This window comes from Miniopterus schreibersii (assembly GCF_964146895.1).
Source record: "Miniopterus schreibersii genome assembly, chromosome: 2".
NCBI lineage: Eukaryota > Metazoa > Chordata > Mammalia > Chiroptera > Miniopteridae > Miniopterus > Miniopterus schreibersii.
In genome coordinates, this window is record NC_138102.1 from 165,845,243 (window position 1) to 165,863,175 (window position 17,933).

At 43.9% G+C, this 17,933-nt stretch overlaps 1 protein-coding gene and 1 long non-coding RNA gene across 3 annotated transcripts; one reads left to right on the forward strand and one right to left on the reverse strand.

The window, feature by feature from the left end:
- The first annotated feature begins 373 nt into the window (after positions 1-373).
- On the forward strand, positions 374-17,742 carry STYK1 (serine/threonine/tyrosine kinase 1). The gene is made up of 9 exons (XM_081130710.1): positions 374-472; positions 890-1,024; positions 5,679-5,942; positions 6,722-6,903; positions 8,493-8,576; positions 11,497-11,705; positions 13,455-13,495; positions 13,808-13,904; positions 16,305-17,742. Exons 1-9 carry the CDS (start codon positions 409-411, stop codon positions 16,507-16,509), a joined length of 1,281 nt encoding a protein of 426 aa, XP_080986836.1. The 5' UTR covers positions 374-408; the 3' UTR covers positions 16,510-17,742.
- LOC308554020 lies at positions 9,157-17,722 on the reverse strand. Of its 2 annotated transcripts, XR_013998327.1 has the most exons (4): positions 17,634-17,722; positions 17,476-17,526; positions 13,504-13,854; positions 9,157-9,901 (listed from the first exon to the last, which is right to left on the reverse strand). It is a non-coding gene; the product is annotated as an uncharacterized lncRNA (long non-coding RNA). The 2 variants fall into 2 exon arrangements; XR_013998328.1 differs by lacking the exon at positions 9,157-9,901 and having other exon boundaries at positions 11,730-13,854.
- Positions 17,743-17,933: the final 191 nt, after the last annotated feature.

A 17,933-nucleotide genomic window follows, 5' to 3' on the forward strand; every position in this document is an offset into this window, starting at 1 on the left:
AAAGTTCGTAGATATATTGAAGGGTAGTAACTGCCAGTTCTTTTTAGAAAGAAAGATCCAGGATTTTGGAGGTGTCATTTCAAATATGTACTTATTATACAGAATTAAAAGTGATTCACATGAAGAGTCCTTATAGTAACTATAATCTGTCTCTCTAAAACTCAATAAATAAAAATTTGAAAAAAAGAATAAAATTCTTCCAGCCAGAATATCAGGTAGACTGACAGAGATGAACGTAAGGCTCAGAGTTCCAGGTAGCCTTGTCCTTAATATCCAGTCATCTGTAGCTGTGGTTTAAAGTTCTCTGTGTGCCCCATTTTATTTTCAGGACGACCCAGTCCTTGGTATTCTCAGCCATGCTCTGTGCATTCTCTATGGATCAAGCCTAGGAGTGGACAGCTGTGTGCCATGGGAGAGGAGAAGGGCATGACACAGAAGCTAAAGGAATGCAGTCTCAGCGACAAGTTGTGTAGTAAGTACAAAAGTATAAGTTCTGACCTTAGAAGAATGAAGACTTAGGTCTGAATAGATTCTAGGGGGAGAATAATTTGATTTGTAGTAGAAATGAAGACAGTATTGATAAAGAAATGGGCGTAGAGGCCATTGTTTTTGAAAAGTGGCAGGTGAGATCCAGAGGCTGCATTCTTCATCGCGATAGGAAAAATACGAGAAGCACAGAGCACACTTGTTGGGTTAAGAAAGAGGGACACTGGCGGTTTGGATAAGAGAGTTGCCCCCAGTAGGGTTTCCATTGAATGGAAGTAGAGTGGAAGGAAGAAGAGATGACCATTTCTGTATGACGAGTGAAGGCCGGTGGGTAGGGGAACTTGCGTTGATATCAGGTTAGGCTTCTTTAATCTCTTCTCTTCCCGTTTAATTTCCTACCCAGTTATCCAGCAGCAGCAGTATGAAATCATCGTCATCCCAGCCTTTCTGGTTGGCATCTCCCTCATCATTCTTGGGGTCATCCTGTGGCTTTTTATCAGAGGAAAAAGAGCCCAACAGCAGTCTCCTGGACTCCAAGGTAAAGCTCAAACTGGGGCTGGACAGAGGCTCAGGGAAGACAGAGATTGCAGAAAAATAAAACCCAAGTCTTGATGGGTCCAAGTCTAGAGGTCTAGGTCCCTGCAGTGGAAAAGGAGGCCTGGGTCCCTTCCTGTGGAACTGAGAGATGCGTGAGCTCTTCTTTTGGAAGTAGATAATTCATGAGTAGAAACTCCACATAGGCTTGTTAGCTGAAACCAGAATAGGCAAGAGGAGGCCTCGTGTGACCTGTTTCTGTCCTCTTATCATGCTATCAAATCTTTGGCCACATGAATGCCTAAGGGTCTGGGAGGAAGACCTCGTGGGTAAAGCCCACGGCTTTGTTACCAGCTTTGAAGGATGACATCTTACTCTAATACATTCCAGCCCTGCTCTGTGCCCCTGGAACACAGGATGAAAAGGGGCAGCTTTCATAATAGTCTTTTAAGTGTTAGGTAGTAAATGGTATGCTGTTCTGGAGTACCACTGAGCATGTAATGAAAGACAACCAGCTAGGACATGATACTAAGAGTAAAAAGAAGGGGAAAAATCTGACAGTAATTAGAGTGGCTGATCCTTAATCTCTCTCTAAATTTTATCCTAATTCTCTTATAATTCACTCTTGTAGAAAAACTTCTCAAATAAGTTGTTTAAACTCATTCTCACTACTACTTGTCGCATTCTCTCTCTCCCTTTTTTAAGGACCTGTAAGGCTTAAGCTTTATTAAAATAATAATTACACAACATTGATATTATAAAAATTGCCTTATTTCAACTGTGAAAATATAAAAACCACATACATATAAAATTTGAGGGTATTCAAGCATCCAACTTTAAGTTCCAGCTTTATCTCCTCATAAATGTAATCAAATTTAATTGAGACAATATTAATTCTTAGTTCGCATAAATATGAAGAGGATTATATTTCCACAAATTAAGATGCAGGAGAAAATAATACATCCTGTTTCTGATAAAAGCACAGAACTGTAGTGGTCAGTGCCAGCGACTTCCCAACACCCACTCCCTTCCAAACGGTTACTAGCAGACAATTATAGGAATCCTGGTGCCGTTGGCGGTGACTGGGGAGAATGGCCGTGTGATCCATTCCTGAGCAATAATGAGACATGAGCAGAAACAAGGAGAGGCTTGCTGGGGGGACCTCTGTGAAAGGGGTTCTTCAAGTCCGGGAAGGAGACAGGGAAAAACTGCTCATCTTCTTTCCCTGGGTGCTGCCAGTTCTCCATGAGTCCATGGAGCAGCCACAGCCTGAGGATGAAGCCAATACTAAAGGCAGCCGAGCAGAGGTGGAAGGAGCCTGGCTCCTCACTGAGCGACGGAGCCCTCCGTAATTTGGGATTATAAATGTCCTTACTGTTTAAGCCATTAGAATGAGGGTTTTCTGTTACTTGCACCCAAAAGCTCCCCAACAAAAACAAGAGCTGAAGGTGGAACAAAGGTAAACATTGACAGATGGTTATAACGTATTGAACTAAATTTACTCCTCTTGGTAAATCAACTTCCCTTACAGTTATTTTTTATTGCATTTAAATTTTACATAGTCCCCCTGTCAAAATGATTGCCGTTAATTTTTTTATACGATTATATCCACCGTCTGTCCTCTCACATAGTATTGCTGACAAAGACAAACACACCTGAATGTAGCTCTGCTAAGGCACCCAGGGGCGGTCCCTCGTTTACAGTGCAGGCTGTGGCAGTGCCCGGTGGGAGCCCTTGGGGACGCGTCTGCAGGAAACAATCAGACAGTCTCCTAATAACTATTTTTGAAAATAAAAACAACTAAACACTTTCTTAAAACTAATAACACATCCTTTACTCGCTGGCCTCCTGGCTGTCTTGGGAGCATTCACACCATCTGGGATAACCGTGAACGGAAACGTCACAGCCCAGCGCAGCAGCGGCGGTGGGCACCAGGCCCCGGCGGCGGTCGGTGGAGGGCACGGGCGGCGCTGCCCAGCCTGGCGTGTCCCCGCGGCTCCGAAGCTCCCACGGTTGCGTGTGACGGGCCCGCTCGCCTTCCTACAGCTTGAGCTTGGCTTTCGCCTTCTCCGTACCCTGCAAAACTCCGACCCCGGGGCTCGCCGATGCCATCCGCTTGCCGAGGGAGCAGCCACGCCGGCACCTGGCATTTCTTATCGCAAAGCCCCTGTGCGAAAGCTGGGCGCTCCGAGGATTCCCGGGCGGAGAGGCGTCCCTGCCACGGCCGGCAGGGCTGGGTCACCCGGCCCTCGGGTTTGTCGCCGCGCCGCACGGACGGCGGCCGCGGGCCACGCGGGAGGGCTGGGGGCCCGCGCCTCTCCCGCGCGCCTGGCACGCGTGGGCCCCGGCCGCGCGGCGGGAAGGGCCAGCCGGTCATGGGGAAAGCTTCGAGGTTTTCGCCCATCAAGCGGTAGTTCCCGGCTCCGGTAGTGCCCACCTGGCCGAAAGGCCCAACTCGCCGGCCGGCCGCGTAAAGCCGGGCGCGAAGGTGCGGGGCAGCCAGGCGCCCCCGCGGGCGCAGAGCCGGCTTCGGGGGGGGGGGGGGGGGGCGAGCGGCCCCGCTCAGCCCCGCTCAGCCCCCAGCCCCCAGAGAGCGGCCCCAGCTCAGCCACCTGCCCCCAGCGAGCGCCCGGCTCGGCCACCTGCCCCCGGCGAGCGCCCGGCTCGGCCACCTGCCCCCGGCGAGCGCCCGGCTCGGCCACCTGCCCCCGGCGAGTGGCCCCGGCCCGGCCACCTGCCCCCGGCGGACGCCCCGGCTCGGCCACCTGCCCCCGGCGAGCGGCCCCAGCTCGGCCACCTGCCCCCGGCGGACGCCCCGGCTCGGCCACCTGCCCCCGGCGAGCGCCCGGCCCGGCCACCTGCCCCCAGCGAGTGGCCCCGGCTCGGCCACCTGCCCCCAGCGGGCGCCCTGGCTCGGCCACCTGCCCCCGGCGAGCGCCCGGCTCGGCCACCTGCCCCCAGCGAGCGGCCCCAGCTCGGCCACCTGCCCCCGGCGGGCGCCCCGGCTCGGCCACCTGCCCCCGGCGAGCGCCCGGCCCGGCCACCTGCCCCCGGCGAGTGGCCCCGGCTCGGCCACCTGCCCCCAGCGGGCGCCCTGGCTCGGCCACCTGCCCCCGGCGAGCGCCCGGCTCGGCCACCTGCCCCCGGCGAGCGCCCGGCCCGGCCACCTGCCCCCGGCGAGTGGCCCCGGCTCGGCCACCTGCCCCCGCCGAGCGCCCTGGCTCGGCCACCTGCCCCCGGCGAGCGCCTGGCTCGGCCACCTGCCCCCGGCGAGTGGCCCCGGCTCGGCCACCTGCCCCCGGCGAGTGGCCCCGGCTCGGCCACCTGCCCCCGGCGGGCGGCCCGGCTCGGCCACCTGCCCCCGGCGAGCGCCCGGCTCGGCCACCTGCCCCCGGCGGGCGGCCACCTGGCGCGCTGCCCCCGCGCCCTCCTCGCCGGCTCCTTTGGATGCACCCAAACGAGGCCCTCACCCCCGCCGCTCCGCCCCAACAGCTCTTTCCAAGATCACCAACGACAGCTGTGCCGAGTCCTCATCTTATCTGACCTGTCAAAACCCCTGAAACAATTTTGTACTTCTTTCCTCTTGAAACACTTTTTCTTTTCTCCCCCCTTTAAATCTCCCGTCACTTTCTAAGTGCTCTGGTTTTAAGCCTGCAGATTCAAAGGCTTTCTCTGTTCTAATTATAGCCCCCGCCCCTGAACTCCAGGTTCTTATATTAAATCACCTACTTTGCAGTTGGGATCTAATATATATTTCATAGGTAGTGTGTCCGAGACAGAGGCACTGAAATTCCCTCGCAAATACCCGCCACTACTGGTCTTCCCACGGGGTGGGGCGCCCTTGCAGTCCAACAGCTTTGTGGCTGGTTTTACGCGGGGAAGTAAAGGGCAAACCCAGCTTTCCGTGTGTTCAGTCTAAAATATTAAAGATGTCCGTCCAGCCCATTAGCAAACCCTGTTAACTCTATCCCCCAAATAAACTCGCCCCACTCTCACCTCTCCTAGCTCATTGTAATTCACTCCTGACTGGGTTCCTGGCTTCTGCCCCTGTGTCCTCCTGCTGTATTTATTCTCAGCAGAATGATTCTTTCAAAGTGTCAGTCCTGTCAATTCTCTGCTTGAAACTCTCGCGTAGCTTCCCATCTTAGAATGAAAACAGAATTCTTTCAGTAGTCTTACATGATCTGGGCCCTCTGTGGCCTCCTCTCCTGTAATCCTCCAGCCGTTCCACTGCGCGGGCTTCACTCCCCTTCCTCAAGTATGCCAGGTAGCCTCCTTCAATGCCTTTGTACGCTGGGCCCCTTTGTCTGTAATGCCCTTCCTGACACCTTATCGCTTACTCTAATTGCTTCCAGGTATTTCTCATATGTCATCACAAAGGCCTTTCCTGACCTTCAAGCATGAAATAGTATCATTGATGCTTTTTATTACCACTTTCCAGAGGTCATCTTGAGTTGTCTTAGAAGTAATGGAATTATTATAAAAGTCCTACAAGGTTGGTATTGATGCCGGTTTACAGAGAGGCATCAGAAGATATCCCCACAACGGCTGGACAAAAAATTGTTAAAGGAACTTTCCTGCCAGCTTGTCTCAAGCTCTGCTTTCCTGGAGTCTGGAGGGTAGGAAAAAGCTGGTTGTTATCATCGCTTTTTTTCTAGGCATTGCTCCTGTGCCTCCATCTAGGGGCCAAAACGGGGAAGCAGAAGGACACCGAGGTGTGTTTGTGCCACTTAAGGAGACATCGGTGGCAAGCCTCCTACGAACGTCCACACGTGGCCTGGCTAAGCTGCAGTTGCCCCGGGAGCAACTCTCTGCGGTTCTCGAGCTGATCTACAATGGTACTTGTGGGGCCATCTATCGAACCAAGATGTACCCTGGGGACCCAGCTAAGTCCAAGAGCATTGTCCTCAAGGCTTTAAAAGGTAAAAGGAGAAATGCTAGAATTCCCTGTCCCTTTTTACTTGTCCACTGTGAGCCCCTCTAACAGTAAATGCTAACAGGCTTTGCAGACATTAGGATGTTAGTCAACAGGTAGTTGTGATCACAGCTGTGTGCAGAATGAGATGGGGTTAGAAAGTGAAAACTGAAGACAGAAATGTTCTCGGGGTCTTGTTTTGTTCTTAGCTCAACCTTGCCTACCAAGGCTGTTCAAACTGATTTTTCCGTACTGGCTGTTACTTGATAAAGATGTTGAGGTTGATTCTGCACTTTTTCTCCACTATTTGATATTTTTCTCTGGTACTGTCTTTCTTTTCTTTTCTTTTCTTTTCTTTTCTTTTCTTTTCTTTTCTTTTCTTTTCTTTTCTTTTCTTTTCTTTTCTTTTTTCTTCTCTTTTTTTCTTTTTTTGCTGATATTCATGATATGGGCCAGCGATGGCAGATGCAGAGAACAGGATAGGACAACAACTGGATAAGCAAGATCATCAATCAGCAGGCCCAGGCTGTGATACATGTCAATGTGAACACAACACTTGCCTGTTTAGGCAGATGAAAGCTTCCCTAGTTGTAACGATTCTGTCGCCTTTGACAAAAGATCAGTGAGGATCATCTTCCAGTTGGTTCCCTATTTACTTTTTATCTATGTTCACTCCCCTTTAGAGCCGTGAGAATTATCACCTGAGGTTGCTTCCTGCCTCAGTCTTCCCGTTTTATCTGAAATGCTCTGACAGTTCACCGACCACGGTTCTTCTGTTCTCCACAGAACCAGCTGGGCTCCACGAGATAAAGGATTTCTTAGGGCGAATCCAGTTCTATCAGTACCTGGGGGAGCACCAGAACCTGGTCCAGCTGGAAGGCTGCTGCACAGAAGGAGAGCCGCTCTATATGGTGTTGGAGGATGTGGCCCAGGGCGACCTGCTCAGCTTTCTCTGGACCTGTCGCCGGGTCAGTAGTAGGGTAGAGGTGTTAGAAAGGAAAGGCTTTACCTGGCTGATTAGCTGTTCACATGTCAGTGAGCCTGACAAGTGACAAAGTAGAGGGACATTATAATAGCATAACAGTGAGTGTCACCAACCAACAGAACTTTTTATGATGAATATTTTATGTCTAATATCGTTGCCACTAATCTCATGTGACTATGGAATACTTGAAATGTGGCTGATGTGGCTGAGAAACTGAATTTTCAGTTTTATTTCATTTAAATGATACACATTTAAATAGCCACAGGTGTCTAATAGCTACCATATTGCCAATTTAGAGTGCAGACTTCAGGTTCCACCTCCTAGTAGCTACGTGAATTTGAGCAAGTCTCTGAGCCTGAGTTTTCTGAATCTGTAAAATGGGAGAAATAATAAATTATTATTAACATTAAAAGAAATTATGTAATTAAAAACATAGCAGTGATTGGTATATAGCAAACACTCAAAATGGTAGCTGTTAATGGTGATAATGACATAGCATAACTATAGTACTGATTGTAATTTTGTTGTTGTTTTTGTTGTGTGTTTTCCATTCTGTAACATCACCCTAGTATGCCAGGGCTGAGTTGAGGAAAAATTCAGCTTTTCTTTGTACCTCAAATTCATATTTTAACAAATTAATTTCCAGACTAAAGTACGATTCCTTTTCCTTACAGTCTCCCTACTTCTCTATATATTCCTCTTTCTGAAGCACTGCATGCTTCCTTAGTTAGTTCTTTGCCAATGAGCACGTTTGATATTAAACAAGCCTCCTCAGTATGCTGATGATTTTACTACTAAATGGGTGCGAGAAAGGGAGCCTGTTGACGTCTTCCATCCAGCGGTGCAATGTGCAAGTCTGCAGGTGCTTTAAACCTTTTAAAGAGCTTACCCAGCTCTAACTTGTTCTGTGCTCTGACCTCACTAGCTGCTTTCTGTTTTCCAAAATTACCATGCTTCTCTATTTTAGATGACCTTCATATGCTTTTCTCACTACCCCAAACTTCTCCCTTCTCTTCTTTGCATAGTCAATGTCAATTCATCCTTCAAATCTCATCAAAAGCTTTCCTTGTTCCTCACCCGAATCAGCTCCCCTTCCCTCACCATTTTCTCCATGGTGCTTATAGGTGTGTAATTATACATTTATGTATGACATGTTTATTTTGCTCATTCGTATATTCTGTGTTCCTAAGATGGAAGCTGGCACATAGTAGGCATTCAATAAAAATGCGTTCAGTTAATGTGCTTAATTACTCACACACACACATGCAGGAAAACTGATGCTTTACCCAAGGGACATATACTTGTCTTTCTTACCTGCTCTTCTGTTCTTCCTTCATTCTGCTGTTCATCTACATTCTTTATTATTTATTTCCAGTCCAATAAATCATTGTATTTCTCTGCATATCTGAGAATCTCTAATATCAGTCTCTCCTTAAACCTTACAGTTCTATGTCTTTTTGGATCTTTTTCTTAGCTTTGCTATCTGCATGTAAGAATATCTCTGCCCTTATATTTTTTTAAAAAATCTGTTCATGTCATTTTGATATAATGCTCTTTTCGCTGTCTCTTCAGGATGTGATGACCATGGATGGCCTTCTCTATGATCTCACAGAAAAACAAATATATCACATTGGGAAGCAAGTTCTCTTGGCTTTGGTAAGCTGAGCAAAATGACAACAGATGGTAGGGATTTTTCCCGTTGGCCTGGTATTTGATGTCATACCTTTCATGCTTATATTCCTAAAGGGGTACATGTTATAAAGAAAATCAGATGGAAGTTAGAGAGCAGATACTCAAGCACTGAAAAGTTATTTTCAGTTCTTTCTTTATGAAATCATTTAGATAATATACTACAGGATTGGTAAATTCTGGGCAGAAAGTAGTCAGCTTAGGGTTTTTAGACGGAATAGGAAGGGTTGGTTGTAAAAGGTTTCTCAGAGTTCAAAAACCAGGGCCAAGAGCTTTATGTCCACTTGCTTGATACTTCCCTTTCCCCATACATACTAATATTAATAGATGTAAAAGGGGCACATAAGGAAGCATATTGGGAGAAGATATGAGAAGATAAACAATGGGTAAAAGGCTACAGAACCAGAAGGAAGTATACCATTTTATACCTGAAAAACGAGAAATACTAGTTCAGAACATGTTCTGCTGGAGACTTGCTTTGATCTTGAACGTGATAGAAAATACATATGCTTTAAAAAGAAGGAGCGAGTGGAAGAGGGGCCATAAGAAGGGACCATAGGGAGACCATTCCTTTATTTTAAATCAACTTAAAGAGTAAGAGAAAGAACCCGGGTCTTAAGAGAAAAAATTTATCTTTGCCGTAATTACTCAGGAAATTCATATGACTTCGTCTATGAAATTATTTAGATAATTGCATTTAAAATAGCATTTGCTATAGAAAATCAGGGCTCTGTTCCTCCCCGTGGGTCTCCTCACAATCTCATACACCATTCAGCTTGAGTCTCTATGTCTGGCCAGGGTCTGGCAGCATTGCCATTATCTGGGCTGTGGCTTTCGTCAGCAAGAGAGCAGTCCTGAGTTTTAAATCACGTTTGGATGTTAGGTGTTAGCTCCTAGAGTAGATGCCTGGGGCCAGGTCTGACCCAAGCTGTCAGCCAGGCCCACTGCCCAGGCCTTCACGTTGAGGATTAGGCTGGCCGATCGGAGAGCCAGGCATCCTGGCCTTTCTTCCAGAGGTCCTGATGGCTAGAGCTGTAGCCCTTTGGGGGAGAGTAAGGCACGTCCTCAGCACCCTCCTGGGGTGGGGATTATGTCATTTCTCTCCTGTTCCTGGGTCTTCGGGATCCCACAAGCTGTGGTATGAGAGGCTCCATGTGGCCTCACACAGGGCAGGCCCTCTCTCCCAGAATATTCCGTCTTGCAGAGGCCAGAAGCTTCGAGGAGGGATGTTGAAGTAGGACTCCTTCGTCCTTTCACTGGCTTTGGCTCCCTCATAAACTCTCTGTGGGAACCTGAGGAAAACAAAAACAAAAACAAAAACAAAACAAACAAAAAAAGAAAATCAAGGCTCTGTGAAGCTTCTACTTTAAGTATTTTATGTATCTTGCCCTCTGGAGGCGTGAAATATACCAGGGACCTACATGGAATAAGGGAAAGCTTAGGGAAAAATGTAGTGAGATGAGAAAAGAGCAGTAGTCATAGCTGAAGCTCCCATGGGACAGGGGAGAGAGCACATCATATTAGTGAGTATTATCTCTGGTGTTTGGAGGACCTAGCTGGTATAGTTCCTTAATAAAGTTAGGGTGGTAGGGTACAGCCTACCTTGTATTCTGAGCCATAATTACAGAGGAGCCCCATTGGGATGCATTGATTCTGTGGATGAAGTCATCAGGTCCCTAGGTTACCAGCTATGAGACAATATCATACTATTTTTTTCTTACTTTTCACAACCTCGAAGTTACTTCATTCTTCAATTCTTCTCATTACATTACAATTTATTTGTTCTGAAACTCCACCGGGGGGGGGGGGTAGAGGTCGAAAAGGACATGGGGGGAATAAATGGTGATAGAAAAAATAAAAAGAAAACTCCACCAGAGACAGAAAAATTGCTAGTCACTATTTCCTTCATCATCAGTGATTGGAAATTACCACCTTAATCTTTTTTTTTTTTTCATACCATCTTGTTTGGTATCATAGACCTCAATCTCTAGCTCTTCGTTCATGTAAAGCTTTTCAACTTCTGCATATGCCTTGAATAGCTTGATGCTGGGGCAAATGATCCCAGCAAACCAGCATCATCTGGGAGCAGTGGTTCTCAAGTGCTTGTTGGCTGTGCTTAGAATCATTTTAATACTTCTTAAAAGTATAGATTACCAGGTCCCTCTGCCTGGACTTCAGTTAAGTAAATATGGGGTGAAAATCTTGTTTTTAAAAAGCTATCAGGCAATTCCAATTTTCAGCCTGGCTTGAGAATTATTAGTAGAATTTTTAGTAATTCCTATGAATTAGAATTCTACCTGGTTCTTGTCACTACCACTTAATAACTGTGTGACCTTGTGTAACCATTTAGATTTACCTAAAAGATACTTCCTTAATTCACTTCATCTAGTTATTTTAGGGACAAAATGAAGTGACTCGAAACTCCATGTAAATGTATTATTATGACACTCAATTTTTCTATGTATATTTACCTTGTTTGGGGGATTGCTGCTAGAAACTTGAAACCTACTCCCTTTGCCAGTTGCCAGTGGGATCCTCTCTGAGAGAAAGGTGCAATCAGGGAGGGCCAGGGCTTGACACTCAGTGGGGAAGTGAGACATTCCAGATCCACTATTAATGTTATTTGGATTATTTGCACAGTTTGGTAATCCTAAACACTTTTATATGTGAAAAAGAAGAAATATTAGTTCAGAATATGTTTTGTTGGAGACTTGCAAAATGTCTGATTCCTTATTGTGGCTTGGAAGTGACATGTCAATATTAACAAGGCTGGTTTGGAATAGAAAATGTCCTTGTCTTTTTGATGATTCCTAGCACTGCTTCTCCTTGGGTGTGATCCAAGCCATGACCTTAGACAGCTGATCTATCTTTGATCTGGAATTGACAGGAATTTCTTCAGGATAAACATCTGCTCCATGGGGATGTGGCAGCCAGAAATATTCTGATCCAGTGTGACCTTACTGCTAAGCTCTGTGGACTGGGCCTGGCTTATGAACTCCACACCCAAGGGGCCATCGCCTCTACTCGCACCATACCCCTCAAATGGCTCGCTCCAGAACGGCTGCTGCTAAGACCCCCTGGCATCAGAGGAGACATGTATGTTCCTGCCCTTTGGGTTTCTCCCCTTCTTGACCCGAGTGTCCTCTAGTCCCTGACCATGACAGCGTCTGTTGTCAATTATGTCTACAATTATGTGTACTTAGGAGTCAGACAGACTCTTAAGCAGAAACGTGACAGATCATATTTGGCATCTGGCTGCAATCCTTTTATGTGCCTTTTCAAGTATTCCTTCTGTATTAGATTAGCAGCCTTAATTAGGAAAGCAAAAAGAAAAATGAAGGATTATTTACACTGGTATCTCATAGAATCCTTTTTATCTGAAGGATGTGAGTCCACTTAAACAAAAGTGAGTCCACTTAAACAAAAGTTCAGTGAAACCAGGAATTATTAAAATAAAAAGAGCTACACATACCTCAAATAATTTATTTTAACTTAAACATATAACTGGATATTCATCGATTGCTCTTTTGGAGGAGGGCTGTGGCCTTTTTATGAGGATGGACCTGCTAATTGAGGTTATATGTTGTTTCCTGTATGAACAGCATCCATAATGAATTGAGTTTCAGTTTAAATTCTGAGAAACTTGAAAACAGTTGTGAAGCAATTTGACCACAGGCATTTATTATTAGTTTTCCTAATTTTTTATGGTTGTGCCACCCACACAATTTGATACCACTTTCTTTTTAGCAGCTTATTTTTATAGATATTTTCAAAGCATTCAACCTACTTTTCAGGGAGCTAATACTTTTTTTTGGTATTTATATTTAATTAGCTTGCATAATATTTGATTACATACTTACAGTGACACGTAAGATTGGCATAAGCAGGACTGTAAAGAATCACAATTGAATTTTGCTAACCAAATAACTCAATTGCTTGGAGAAGTGCATAGGTGTAACATAGACTATCTTGCTAGCCATGAATATCATGAGCAGCAAAGAACATTTAGAATGTCGGTTAATATGGTGAGTCAATTAAGAGACTTCCATTGCTGCTTCATTCACATCTGCTTTTCAATAGTTCTAGGAGCAATAAACTTAACCGGGAAATATTACATATTACTCATTTAATGATGATATTATAGAACAGTGAAATATACATCTCTCAAATTATATTGCTTGGGGAAATATGTATTCCAATTATGTATAAAGCTTGTTCTGTTAATATTTTTCCTTGGTTTGGGCAATTAGAACTACTGAGGAAATAGTAGATAAATTAAAACCTTAATTGGCCTTGCACTAAGAATAAAGGCCAGAATTTCAGCAGGAAGGAATGGAAAGGATGAAAAATATTCAGAGGGGAATTTCTTTTTGTTCAGGTGAATGTGTTTGTGTGTTTGCATAATACACACCCATAATTTAGCCAATAATAGTAAACATCTGTTAATATGAAATATAGAAAAAGGAGACATAAACCCAGTCCTCAAAGAGATTAGACTCTAAGGGGATTGGACAGAAATTCTTTCTTTTTCTAAATATGTTATTGATTTCAGAGAGAGGGAGGGAGGGAGAGAGAGAAGCATCAATGATAACCCGGACATGTGCCCTGACTGGGAATCAAACCCTGATCTCCACGTTCATGGGTTGACGCTCAACCACTGAGCCACAAGCAGCCAGGCCAGAAATGCTTTCTAATGGCACTACTACTGGGCTTATTTTATCAGACACCCTCTGCTCCCCTTCGTTGCCTTCTTTATAGAGCTCTTCCTGAAAGCCTCCGATATTTAAGTGAGATCTCTTTCAGAAAGGAAGAAATGGAAATTAAACAATTTTGTTTCTTTTATAGCTGGTCCTTTGGGATCCTGCTTTATGAGATGGTGACTCTAGGTATGTACCTGTATGCAAGTATGTTTGAGTGATGGATGACATATGCTGTGAGAAGGGGTTTCAGTACAGTCTCTGAGGTTTGAACTGGTCTGATATGAAATCTTTCTCCTTTTAATTTTCTTTTGCTTCCATTCTCTTTTTCTCTTTTCCTCAACACTTTACCAATTCCGAGGATGTATTAAAATCCAAAGCATAAAGGATAATTCCAAGAGCGATCTTGCATAAACATAAAAATGTTGTCTTCAGATTTATAGTTCATATTCTAGAGGACGTAAAGTTCTCTTGCAACTCTTACTCTCTCCGTGCCAACAGGGGCGCCACCGTATCCTGAAGTGCCTCCTAACAGCATTCTACAGCATCTGCAAAGAGGGAAAATCATGAAGAGACCCAGTAGCTGCACACAAACCATGTAAGTGGCTTTTAAGGCCTACTCTTCTCTCATTCCAAATCTTTTTTGCTCCCTATCAATCATGCTCTTTTCAGAGATGATCCCCAGCTGCCCTTTATGTGCTAATGTACATCCCTATACCAAACTTATGCAGTAAAACACATTTTCTCAGATGTCATATATCATATATATACATACACACACACACACACACACACACACACAATGTTGAGGCAACCACTGAGAACTCTGTGAGGAATCCAAATTTGGTAAACTTTAGTTCCCCCAGAAGCTTCTAAAATAGGTAAGCAGCAGACCAAATCCAATGCAAGTACAGAGTGTTTTATTTGTCTAAACATCAGCCTCCGTCAGAGACTGCCAGCCTCAGTTCTAATACAGCTGTCATAAAGTCCATGGCACTAGAGTTATTCGTTGGCTCTTACTTAGTATTTAACTCTTAAAAATTATTGGCTGTTTTTCCAGCTCTGAGCACATTAGGAGCCAACCAGGAGGAGGAGGTAGGAAGAAATTTTAAAGACAGGAGGGGGAGGATCCGATATTGTCAGCAGAATGGGATAGCTGGGGAACCCATGTAGGAACCAAAACAAAAAAAAGGAAAAATTAAAAAATTACACTCAGAATTTTATAACCAATAAAATACAAAAAGGGATGGTTACAGAACGTATGAAAAGGTTAAATTATTTATGAGGCAGGAGAGAATATATTAATACACATTTCCATGAAAATTATTGCTATTTTGTAACTTTTTGCAGCCTCAAAAGGGTAAATTTCAAGCTGGGTTTCTGTACAATAAACATTTACTGTATCAAGCATATTATAAATATGCTTAACTATCATAGCTATAAACACACACACAGTATAGTGATACTGGCTGGGTATACTAGAACTAGAATAAAATTGCTGACAAATATTTCTTGCAGGCTTTCTATGTATAAAAGGCTGTCCTTGATACTGGGGGGAGACACTTAACTGATGAAGTAGCTAATCTTGAAGAACTTAACATTGGGTGAGGAGATATCTGAAATAACATGAGAATCATCGTAAAATATGAGGCATTAAGTAGAACAGATAAAAGCTCAGATTCATTTCAGAGTCAAAAAGACTTATGTTCAGTTCCAGTCCTGCTACTTTACTATATGTTGTTTACTTATCTTGAAATAGGTATAATGATAATCCTACCTCAAAGTTATTGTGAGGCTAAAATGAAATAATGCACGTTAGGTTCCACTTCCAGGCCTTATACAATAAGTTCTTGGTAAATGTTAGCAGTATTATTAAAGTTGCATCTTTTACAAAGTCTCATGGTACAATATTAACAAGTGTGGGAAACAGAGTGCTGAGGTCTACAAGGGAACTTTTCACAGAGGATTTAAAACCAACCTATAGGAAATGACCACAGAGAGGATATTCAAGGAATTGGGCACAGCATAAGCAAAGACAGAGTTGGGTGTTGATAACCACATCCAGTACATAGTGACACACTGACTTGGCTGGAGGAGAGGGCTTCAGATAGGCAAGGCCTATGCGGTAGAGAAGCTGGGGGGTTGGATATCAATTTCATATGGTAGGTAGAGAGAAACCACTGTAGGTTTTTCAGCAGGGTTGGGACATGATGAAAATGTTTGAAAACAGACAGCATTATACATTCTCTAAACTGGATTGAAGAAAAGATAGATTAAAGATGGTAAGTACTTTTATCTAGATTAAAGCAATTTCCTGAAGAAAGTAAATTATAAAGGGGGTAAATGACTTGGATTAATGGAAGGAAAAGCCTAATTACATTATCCAAAATTAGTATGAATAATATCATTCCATAACATAAATTTTTATAATTTTTCAATTTTTCAATTGCAGTTAACATAAAATATATTAGTTTCAGGTATACAACATAGTGATTGGACATTTATGTAACTTGAAGTGATCACTTCAATAAGTCTATTACCCATCTGGAACTATACATAGTTATTACGATATTATTGATGCTGCACCATAACTTCTTATTTTCCTGGCTATTATATACCTTTTACTGGTAGATAAGTTGTAGCAATAGTCTGCAGTGCTGCAAGTTAGTAACATCTAAAGATGAGAACACAATTTCTGAAGGAGCTTTTGGCAACAGAATGGGGTGGTGGTGGTGACTGTTCTGTCATACTGATTGTACCCTGAGAAATCTTCAGTCATTCCTATTATAAAAAGTGCCCTATGGAGAAGACAATATTGAGAGATTTCGTATTAAGAGGACGAGATGAAAATAATCTCTGGGAAGAATATGAGAGACAGGATAATGAGAAGTAGATTAAAAATTACATGTTTTTTTTCTGTTAAGGTTTGTTAGGTGAGGAGACTTGTTCCTCATACATTTTCCTTGTCAAGGAAGTCTGTTTCTCGTTTCCCTTTCAGGTATAGTCTTATGAAGTCCTGTTGGCAGTGGAAAGAGGACAGACGCCCCTCACTTAGAGAGCTACTGTCACGCCTAGAAACAGCTGCTCGAAATGCAGATGACAAAGCTGTATTGCAGGTACCTGAGTTGGTGGTGCCTGAACTGTATGCAGCTGTGGCAGGCATCAGTGTGGAGAGCCTCTCCTACAGCTACAGCGTCCTTTGAAGAGCCCGGGGGAAGAAACATTTATGGGTGATCATATACTCCTGGAATTCCTCTAAGAACAGAGGATGGACTTTCTAGTGGGACACAGAGGGAGAAGTGGGACATGGAGCCTGGATCTTCCCCTATACATTTCCCTAGACATGTGAAACGATGCTGGATGAGACTACATGCCACATACCCTTGAGGTTGGGAAATAGACTTATTTATGTTGTCCCAATCCTAAAGACTCAGAGTAGAAGTGGTAGACAGTGTCGCTACAAAGGAGGTTTTAGAAATCTGAAATTTAGGTGGGGTGAGGGGGCATGGCACAAATAAGCTGGCACCTCCTACCACAGGCTAGTTTCCTCCTGAAGTATGCTTTTATCTAGATAATAATAAGGTACAGAGATATTAGAATCAAATGAGGAAACAGAAAGCCCAAAAAGGAGTTGATGAGAAAGAAAATTAAAGGTTCTCTTTGCTTAGGGATATAGATGTGGACCAAGGTCATCCTTCAAAGAGAAGGTAGGGGAAAGATGTTAAGCTCCTCAGTAACGGTCCGTTCATGCAGGGCTGGGAGAACCATGAAGGAAAATATATGAATTTCCCCTGTGTATAGGTAAAAGAAAGATGGTCCCCTTTTATCTAATGCTGAGGCAAGCGAACCCTGTTGATACTATTTTTAACTAGAAGCTGTAGAGGTCATTTTATGATTAAGAACATTCAACATGTATTGTTCATCAGGCTACCTTCCTGGTCCCTGTAAGACTAAGGAGACTGAGCCTAGAGAGTCAGTTAGGCTGATGGATAAAATACCATGTGTGTTTAATAAATATGAAAGGTGGAAACCAAGCAAGAATGCTTAGTAGGCCAGAAGGTCTTTAACAAGGCCTAGCAAAGTCTATCCAAGACAGAAGGATGGTAGCCTCTGATTTTCAATCATCTATTGATGTACTGTGAAACTTATTTCATTAAATTAATACTTACTGAGTGACATGAGTATTTCAGTCTTTTCAGGTATAACAGCTGCCAAAATCTCTACAGTAGGAAGGATAAAAGTAAATAAATGGAAGCTAATGTCAATAGAAAAGTTATAGAGATAATCCACATTGTCAGAGAAAGGGTAAAATGGGTATAATACTTACCTCACAGGGTTGTTGTGAGGGCTGAATGAGAATATGTATTTGTACAGATTCTGGCACATAATATACGCCCAATAAACATTAGTTTCCTTTCTTTCCCCCTTCCTTACCTAGAATCTTTCATTTTTTTTTTTCATTTAAAATCTACCGTGGCCAAGAAGAAAACCTTAGTCATCCATCAATCTTGCTGATGTAGGACATGCTAAAAGACAAGAGTACAGTTCAAGCACCACATAAGTAAAATGGTGAAGTCATCATTTTTGTGTGGACTTCTGGGTGATGATAGTAATCTACTATTGTAAA